This window comes from Porites lutea, chromosome 1 (genome assembly GCF_958299795.1).
Source record: "Porites lutea chromosome 1, jaPorLute2.1, whole genome shotgun sequence".
NCBI lineage: Eukaryota > Metazoa > Cnidaria > Anthozoa > Scleractinia > Poritidae > Porites > Porites lutea.
This window is the reverse complement of record NC_133201.1, coordinates 45,924,494-45,934,711: the sequence shown is the minus strand read 5'-3', so window position 1 is coordinate 45,934,711 and position 10,218 is coordinate 45,924,494. Positions and strand designations below refer to the sequence as shown.

At 39.0% G+C, this 10,218-nt stretch overlaps 1 protein-coding gene across 1 annotated transcript; it reads left to right on the top strand.

The window, feature by feature from the left end:
- Positions 1-261: 261 nt before the first annotated feature.
- LOC140930716 (uncharacterized) lies at positions 262-7,738 on the top strand. Its single transcript, XM_073380428.1, has 6 exons — positions 262-807; positions 1,854-1,948; positions 3,675-3,828; positions 4,616-4,679; positions 5,310-5,584; positions 7,559-7,738. The coding sequence occupies exons 1-6, from the start codon at positions 262-264 to the stop codon at positions 7,736-7,738; spliced, it is 1,314 nt and encodes a 437-aa protein (XP_073236529.1).
- Positions 7,739-10,218: the final 2,480 nt, after the last annotated feature.

Genomic DNA, 10,218 nt, shown 5'->3' with positions numbered 1-10,218 from the left:
CAACCTCAGTTTGTTGTCATTGCTTTTACGTTTCGCTTTTTACTTGTCTGCTTGGCGCAAAACGAGGGAGAATTGAATTACTTGATGATCAAAATTTTGGAATTGAAGCAAAGTAGCTCCGACGAAAACGGTTCGTCTTGCCTTCCGTCGAACACATCGAGAAATGGTACCATTCGTCCTACTAGCATTACGACAAATCCGACAGATAAGACGTCATCCTATTACATTGGGTTAACCAACAACACTCAAGATCGTACCACGATGGTGCCAACATCCCTTGGTGAAAACGTATCGACCTTTTCCACGGAAGCGTCGGTTCGAGAAACACCTAATTGCGACTCACCGCTTTGCTCCCGAGTAATCAACATAACATGGCTGTCATTTGCTCCTTTTATTTCTCAGCCTAAGAACAGCACGAGACAAACTGAAAAGTTAGACGGTGTATTCTACAGTATAATAGGGCGCGCTGTTCAGTTTTGTTGCAAACATTTCGACAACAGGGGGACACGCTTTGAATATACCCACAAAGCGGAAAACATAGATACGTTACATGCTAATATCTTTTATGATAAAGCTTCTATAGGAATGCCAGTATACATTGAAAATGAGTTTTTTGACCAGCAATATGGAGGTACATTGGCATTTATCAAAGTCCTTGAATCTCCCGGGTTGGTTGTTATTGGAAACAAGGATGATGTCAAACAGAATCATTTGAAGGTTCTATGGAAAACCATTTACAAACAGTGGCCGATTGTGCTCATCTCAGTGTTGTTATGCGCAATCTCTGGTATTTGTGTCTGGGCGCTGGTAAGTATCATTGCGCTTTTTGGGGAAAATCCAAATCTGGTTGGAATAAATACATGGTGTTTCCTATTTGCATTGGCAAACCGTTCGGTTCACAGTTTGGGTAAATGGTGAGCAAAATTTAAGACTAGTAAATTTCGTCCGGGAATCACGTTTACCTTCAAGAGTACAAATCAGTTCCTTTTACCGGAAAATGACCGCGAAGGCCTGAACATGGTATCAAAGGTGGTTTGAAGAAACGGAACGCGAACTCCCACCGGGAAAAAACGGTTCTACCTTTTCAGACGTTAATATGTTGCTCTCGGAAAATTTCCACCTAAACGACCCGAGAAATCGTGTTCCATTTACTTTCCAACCGCTTTTACGGAAACTTCTTGTAAATGATAAACAACCACATTTACTTATTATATCTTCATTTTCAGCCCTATTTACAACGAGATGGAGTAAGTTTCTAAACGGAAACTGTGTTGTCGGTAGGGAATGAAGTACTCAAAACTGAATTGATAAGGTGGCAAGATTGACCACCTGAAAAGATACGTAATATAATATTTGGCTCCTGGGGGCACTTCCTTATTTGGCTTAAACGTATATACAATGCTGCGGGATGTGATCCTTGCTGCTGCGCGGCCGACATTGTAGTGTGACCGGTTTTTAGAACCAAAAAAACTAACTGACTCCAAATTTAAAGTGTCAAACGTTCTTGGACAAAGTCGTATATTTAGGCCACGAAAAAGGGTCTCTTTTCTTAAATTAAACAGGGTAGCAAAATGAAGGGTTATGGCATGGTTTGATGGCCTCAGTGGTAAACCCTTACACAAACTACCCTTCAGTGGTTTCCCGTCCCGGGTTTGTAGACCTCTGGCTCTGACGAAGCCACTGTTTGAATACCTGTGGCCCGTTTAACGTATCAAGGTACATGATGTAAACACATTGTGGTGTAAACGTACAAGCGAACCGGCGTGTTTACAACCGACCAGGCATATCCAGTTGAGTTTGACAAGTGCAAAGGCTAAATAGACATATCGTTTAATTTTTGTTTTATTTAACAGGAGACAACATGGAATACAGATGAATTCCCTCGTCGTTTTCATCGTGGGGCATTTGAAGGTTTCTGGTGGGCCTTCGTTACCATGTCAACCGTTGGGTAAGTGAATCAAAATTCAACTGCACCATCACTAATAAAAGCAAATTTAGGCAATGCACTTCCACACGAATCCGGATACACTAAAACCGCATTATTGTTATTTGCGCTGAACACCAATATTTGTTGTGGTGTATCCGGTTTGGATTCACCCATCCGTAGGAATACACTACTGCGACTTACATTATTTTGCTAATTACTAGCTACTAGGCATGCGCAAAAACCGAACTCGCGATGTGATTTCGCGGCATTTTTGAGTTTATGTAGTACTTGACTTCAAAAATATCCGGTCGGCAGTCGTCTACACGAAATCACCAAACGCTTCGGATAAGAAAAAAATCCACTCTGGAAAACGGTTTCAAACACATGCGGTTTCCATGTGCGGACAGCTGATTCGTTAAAGAAGTACGCGGTTTTAAAAGTATCAGCATATAAAGTGCTTTATGCATAAAAGTGACTGGAAAGAATAAGAAATCTTCAATGTCAACCTAACGCTTAGTGCTTGGAGGTTTCTTGTGCAAAAATGTTACTCCTTTGCATTCTTTGCATGCTACGTGCCTGCCAGTTAACTAAACGAAGTTCGTATATAATTCATGTGCCCTAATTTGCCTACAGCAATTTCTATATGGTGGTTGGATGACAACCGGTCAATTAACTTGCAACAGGGATCAATTTAATAAAACTTTTACGCGTGTAATTTACAAGTGTAACTTACCGCATTTTTGACCAAATCTTCCTTTTTGAACCGTTTTTCGGCCAGTTAGCATGGGAATAGCTAAAAATAAAAGAGAGATTTGAAACAAGAAGACATAATTTTCTGCTAATTGGATGTAGGCAGCTTTTTTGTTTTTCGTGCATCCGCATAAGCCAAAATTTGGCGAATCTATTTCGATCTCTTTTCTCTTTTCTTCTTTTCCTCTTTGACTTTATTTTTATGGCCATTTTTGTTGCCCACTTTATCGTCTTTCTTAATTTCGCATGAAAGTTTGGCTGGCTTACTTCCCAATAAAGGGACAAATTTAATCTGCAAAGAATTTTGGGTAAATAGCAAAAGTGGTGGTGGATTTTTTCCCCAAATGTTGCTTAAAATGTGTTTTTGTCTGTAACTCTGTCAGGATAGGCTAAAATTTTCTAAATGAGGTACCAGTAGAAAGTTCTATCCTCGCTAATTGTGCTCATTACCATTTTATTCACAGCTTAAATAGAAAGCTTAATGGATACAGGAAGGATAATATGCATGGGTTCATATGGAACAAAAACGACCAAACCGGACGTTAAAGAGCCGTCAATTGACAATGAAAAAAGTGTAGTAACGAGAAGCGATTTCTCGCTCAACTTGAGTTTGGTATTTTTGAAAAACAACTGGCATTTACTTTTGCTCAATTTAAAGTGAGGTTTTCATGGGCTTCGGATGAAAATGGATAATGATGACGAATTTTATTCCTTGATGTTTCCAGCTGGTTTTAATTTTTTATAGTTTTTATTCGACGTTATTTCGTTCGGTGTCTTTATAAGAACCCATGTAGTTTATCTTACAGTGTATTTGTCAAGCATTCTCTGACAGAAAGGTGCCTTTAAAGGGTTTTCACACACATCTTCACACAGTACTCTCGTTTTCCCCATTTAGTCCCTCTTATCGGCGCTTCGGCGTCCCACTACTACAACGGTACAGACTTTATCAGAGAGCAGCATTGAGACCTATTGAAAAATAAGCTCTTCTTGTTTTAAGGTACGGAGATAAAGCTCCTAAGTCAGTTATTGCTCGATTATTCTCTATCGTGTGGATCATGGTTGGACTTACAGTGTGTTCAGTTTTGACAGCTACTCTTACCACAGCACTCGCCACAGCAGCTGTCAAAGATGTAGACCTGGTGGGAAAGAAGGTATAATATTCATTATCAAAAATTACTCAGATGTTTCCTTTGGCTATTTTCATTGATTAAAGTTATCGTTTGCACATTTATGAGCTTAATAGTCTGTGAAATGGGCATTAAAGGTTTGTGGACTCTGTTGGATAGAGGCTACCTATAAGAATAGCAAAGTAGTTTGTAGAACTTTAAAGAACATATCGATGTAAAACTGTTGATTTAAAGATTGACGTCAATCGTAAATTATTCTACTACTGATAAAGGGATGCATTGAACTTACGCAGAAAAGCGACGGAAATTAAACATGTAAGCAAGTTTTGACCTTGGAAATATTTTGAATGAATAATAGAAAGAATAATAAAATATTTATTTGGCTTAGCTTGTTTCTTCAAACCATATTCAGCCTTTTCAAATAATTGCCCTTAAATCCTCCGGCTAATTCTTTTTATAATATAACCAGTTAGGGCTGACCAAATTTGGAAGTCGTTTGCTACATCCGATAAAATGACATCAATACTATCCGATAAACGGCAGAAAAAGGGACGGCAACCGGGAGGCCCTGGAGACGAGGTTGCATTGTCTTGGTAGAACAGTAGAAAATGGCGGAAACCTAAAACAATTATTGGATTCCGCTCAAGGGTGATCTGAAGAAATGTGATGCAGATCTCGGAGGATGTTATCGGCTTTGACTGATAACCCTCTCCTAAAAATTATCTGCTATATTCCTTCAGATCACAGTACTCGGCCTCATCCAATAATTACTAAGTGATATGTTACGTGCTCTCGATTATCCATACTGCAGATTGCTGTGTTGAAGGGAAGTCCAGCATTCCAAGAAGTTATCAAACAGGGAGCAAGCCCAACACGTAAGATTAACATGACTAACTGGTCGTATACACGTGTTTAATTATTAACGAGAGTTCATTTATTCCGTTCCCGCTTACGGGATCAGCACTGAAGGAAAAAGAATCCCGTTTCTTGCTCTATTTACTAGCTTTTTCACCATTAATTTTATACTTGGGTAGCACATCACAGCTTTCTTTAGTCTAAACACCGGTTTGAACTTGAATTTGGAAATCATGGTTTTTGCAAATGTTATGTCGCATATTTTTTTAATTAAAAAAGGTATTCCATTTAAATGATTCGCTTGGTTCTCTTGAACAGAACGTAACTCAGCCTAAAAGTTCCAATTCATAGCTGCAACTGGTTCCTGTGGGTCATGTGCTGGCAGGCCAGTTCATTCTGATGTAACATGCGACTAGTTCCCTTGATGTTTTGTGGCTATTCTCTCAAATCCAACAAAAAATTTATGCTTGAGGTTCCAAGCGGCAAGAGCTCCCAAGTATTGTAACTGCACATTTAATCATGTGCAATGGGAAGTTGCGCTATATATAAGATTTAATTAATTGTAAATTGTAGTTGTTGAGCGTTGGGAATCATAAAATTCCTCTCTCTTAACGAGATTGTTTGTCTTCATGCTCCGTTTATTTTCTCAGTTTTTGACAACTTTGAAGACATGCAAAAAGCTCTCCTAAATAAGACTGTGACAGGTATAATGGATGAGATGTACCACGGACTTTACTGGATGCAACAAGTTAGAGATTCAAGACTGAATTTGGTTAAGATTATTGAGAGAACACGTTCTTATGGCTTCGCATTCAAGAAAGACACTATCTTTCAATGGCCGGCCGAGGACTGCATTCGAAACCTTATTTTGCATCGCAGAGAGGATGTTTACTCTGTTATGAAACAGTTCAAGGATGAAATGAAGGTAATTAGGTTTAATCAATGGAAGTAATTCACTGAGCTTCTTTCGCTAACTTTTTAATCAACTAACTATTGCTCATTAACACAAAAGCAATATCCAATAAAACAACGGGATAACTACGACATATTATGGGTTGGGGCGTGGCCGAGTGATCAGCGCGTCGGATCTGCAATCCGGCGGTTTCGGGTTCGAGTTCCCCTACGGTCACTGGCTGAATTTGTTCAGTCACGGCTGTTGCGAACTCAAATCCTCTACCACGCTTGTTAATACCTCCTACTAGTTTGGTTTTAACCCTGTTATGTTCTATTTGGAATATTTGTTTCAATTAGACGGTCAGTTGGTTAACTCTTTCAAAACAAGAAAACAATTTTACTCATGCCAAATGTACAATTCCAGAATTGACAAGTTTACTGATATCTCATTATATTGTTTTTTTATGAGGACATCTGCGGTCGCTATTGCGTCCAAAAAAGTAACAACGATCACTTCACCCATACGTTTCTATTATCGCTTTAAGATAAAAAGTTTTGTTGTCTAGGATAAAATAAACGTGACTGCGATTTCTTGTATTGACAGATTTATCACTTGTTTGTCCCCTGAGAAACCACGTGACATCGCTTCTATCCTATCAGTCCTTTACCAAATGCAAGGATGGCGGGTATCGTGAATAAGGTCTAAGTGGTGCACTTGTAAACTTAAGCTGAAAAGCTAAGTGTAGTTCCACTGCACAAGTCCTTAACTTTGCCTTACGTTTTACGCCCTTCCTTCATAGCCTTGGACGTCAACAACTGCACGTCAATACTTCCAAAATCTCACTTTCAAAACGAGTCTAATTGCAAAACCATTTAATTTATTTCAATGCGGATAAAAAATCATTTTCATATCACTGGATATGCACTTGTCCTCGCTAATAAAACAGGCCAAGGGCAACTCGGAAATGGTCCTATTGCTTGCTTTCTTTAACAAAAAGTAAGTTCTTTGCTCATATTATTAAAATTCTATTTTAAGGACGAACTCTCCACCGCAATGGATGAAGACGGGTTTTCTCTACTGGAGAGGAATTATCCTACTTTTTTCGCCCTTGTTACTTCATTAACAATCTTTTTGGGAGCACTGATCGCAGCAATCCTCCTCTGTGAACTGCTTTTGTATCTATACCAGAGATTTGTAAAGAAGAAAAAAAGTGAAGGAATAAAAGGTGGCTAATAGTTTATCATGTCTCTCCTTTTCTAATGCTTCTTCGATTTTTTTTTCTACTTTTAATTTAGAGCAAAACTCGACTGAGTTCAGTCTAGGCCTCCCCTAACCCCACTCATGTACCTTCCAAGATATTGATGCTCAAAAAAACTCGATTTGCTGCGAGGTCTTCAGAAAAACTTACTCAAGAAACGACAGAATTGGAATCGGAATCGCAAGCGAAGTCGTAAGAGCGCTCATGACCTTGTGAAAATCAAAAATTGGAGTCGTAAGCAGACTCAGTCACAAGCGGGACGGAATCGGAGTAGAAAGAATCAGTACGTTTTCATTTTCTTCCGATTCCGCTTGCAACTCCGTCCTTTACTATCTAGTGAAAACCAGATTGTCGGAGTCGGAGGCAGAAGCGGAAGAATAAACCAATCACAACGCTAATTCCAACCCTTTGTGATTAGCTTAGTTCTTCCGCTTCTGTTTGCAACTCCGACAGCCTAATTTTCACTCGATCGTAAACGACGGAGTCGTAGCATTTGGACGCTGTTTTCACTAGATCTTTAACCCCAACGCTTCTGATTTCGACTCCGACACCGACTCCGTCGCTAGTGAAGACCTGCCTTAAATGCTCTTTCAGTTATCAAACAAAAATGTAGTTTAGCTGAGCTCATGACTAGATACGTGTCCTTATATGTTATACCTAAAGGCATAAAATAAAAATTTGTGACGTAGAACGGACAAGCAGGGCTAAACCGCTAACAATATGTATGAATTTTGATTTATTCACAGATATTGTCAAGCCTTCGTCCAGCCGCTGCAACGCTCCACCAAAGATGTGTTGCTGGATATTTCATAAGGAGAAGAGGATACAGAGCCATGGAAACTTCGAATCACATAACGACACTCGAGTTCAAGATCCTTTGCCCTCCATCATTTGAGTTCTCAATTCTTAACTTAGAACTTAACTAAAATTTATTTCAATAAAGTCCTGGGAGGGGGGGAGGAGGGAAGCGTTACCTTTAAAGATGCTTCAGCTATATAAAAAATTAACCTTCGTATTCTAGCGAGAAAAAACGGTACAATGGGAATATTCCAAAAGATATAATGGTGACAGTTGCCCCAGCAGGCTTTTGGATTAGATGCCAAAACCTGACGAATCTCCCAAGCAATTCCAGGCTATAGTTTTAAACAAGACCAAATAATTTAGCAAGTAAGCACACACTACCAACTCCGCGGTATGGCCATGCAGTACCTTGAGTCTGCACACAGCCATATCATTGGGATTTGGCAGCCATTCACAGCTGCTTCGTCCTTATTAGGACTTATCAGCATGCCTTTGCCCCAGGTAAAGGGTCTCACTAGGTGACCCCTGACCCCTTCGTTTACTGCTGAAGAGAGTGCGAAAATGCACTCCATGGACATCAAATTTCTCCTAACAACTGATATCAATACATAATTATACAATGATGTGAATGCTACGCGCGCTGTGATTGGTCGTTGCCCATGATCTATTAGAGTACAGATACATGGATGACGTCACGGGAAACTTGTTTTCTTTGTTTTGTTCAACATGGCACGCTGTTTTGAAAATGTTTGTGAGATTATTTCGGATTAAGGCAAGTGAAAGCTTCGGAAAAAGTTTAGCAGGAGCTATTTACAAAGAAGAAAAATGGAGAAACGGAGACCAAAAAAGCTATTGACTACTTGACAATGCCTAAACTACAAGAAATCTTCACAACAGTTGCCATCGTGTGTCTTCGCTACGAGACTCGCTGTTTTGCAAAATGTTTTCGCTATTATTTATTATTCTTCTTTGAGCAAGAAAAGACGGTGAAAAACTTTTCGAAGAAACTATACACAAGTAAGATAAAGAAGAAGCTAAGATGAAAAGTTGGGTTTGGGACTTAAAAACTAGCACAAATCCTCAAAAGGTCAAGCGGTTCGAGGCAGGTGTGTGTATCGGTCTTTTTCTTTTCTGATCATTGTATAAAACAAATAGGTTCCATGTTGCCGTGGGTCTGTTCAGTAATAGATCACAGAGGACGTCAAAATGTGGTAAAAACAACAGTGACACACTCGCCTGCGGCTCGTGTGCCACTTCTTTGTTTTTACGACATTTTGACGTCATCTGTGATCTATTACTGAACAGAAGCACGGCAACATGGAATCTATTTGTTAGTCAAGTAGAAAGGTTACCCTAAGAATTTATAAAATAACACCAAAAAGATAATGCTTTGATCTTTTAACAAATTCTCTCCACTAATTTTTCAAGGAAATGCATTGAGATCGGACTTGAGAATTTGTATGTGTATACCGGGACTTAAAGGGCCTTAAGTGCCAGCCTTCCACGGCTGCCACTACAATCTGTACCTGGAGATGTGGCTGTGCGCATGCTTGACATGTGTGTGTTTCCTTCACTTAATTTGGTCCTATATAATTATTATAAAGTAGTTTCCTTTCCAAAATGAATCTGTGAAAGGATAACGATCGCTAAGCGTTTCTGGGAAATAGATAATCAAACTGTAAGTGGTGCCCGTCTTGCATCGTAAGGCGCAAAGAGAATTATGTAATACGATAAAACAAAACTCTTAATTTGACTGTTTATAACGTTGCAATAATCGCGAGAGAATTACATAAATGGAGAAAAAAAACGTAGCAAAATCGTATAAAAATAACTCAAAATCTCAACTACAAACTCTCCGTAACCGAAATGATTTGGGGAAGTAAATTCCTCTATTTCCTTTTGTTGAATGATTTTTTCAAGTTCGTACAAAAAGAAACATTCAGTCTAGGAAAGCTCAGATATAACTTGCATCTTCTCGTATTTCTGATTCTTTTAGGTTAAAATTGTGATGGTTTTTCCGTTTGAATAAAACCTTAAGGAATAAAATGTAAAGTCTGTGTCCTACTGGTCACTTTTTTCAACATAAGTTTTCCACTTTCTTACATTTCTTAAAACAAAGTGAGGTGTTTACAAGACAGAGACAAAGATGAGCGACTATACTTTCCTCTGAAATGGCCAGGCCACGCAATATCCAAACTGACTTCAAAGGGCTGATGTCGTTCGTCCAAAAGAGTGGTCCAAAAACGTAGTCAGGTAAATGATTTTCTTTAGACGCTTTAATTTTCTTGTTTGTTTTAACTAACATCCACGCCAGATGATTTTCAGCCACTCGTGTATACAGGCTTCCGCTCTCAAAAAGTCCTCATCTTTCTTCACTGCGAATAAAGAACTGTCAAATAGAAACTTGCGGAACTAAACTTAAGCGAACAATCACTTCGAACTGAAATTCTCTATGTGATCTATCAACGAAAAGTGCAACGAACGAGGAAGTCCATATGATTTTCCATTCAAATTTAGATTTCAGTAAAAAGTAATTAAATCATCTGCCCCTGGGAAATATCAGCAGATAATCAGACAAGTGGTCTCAGACATTGGTGGTGTCCAG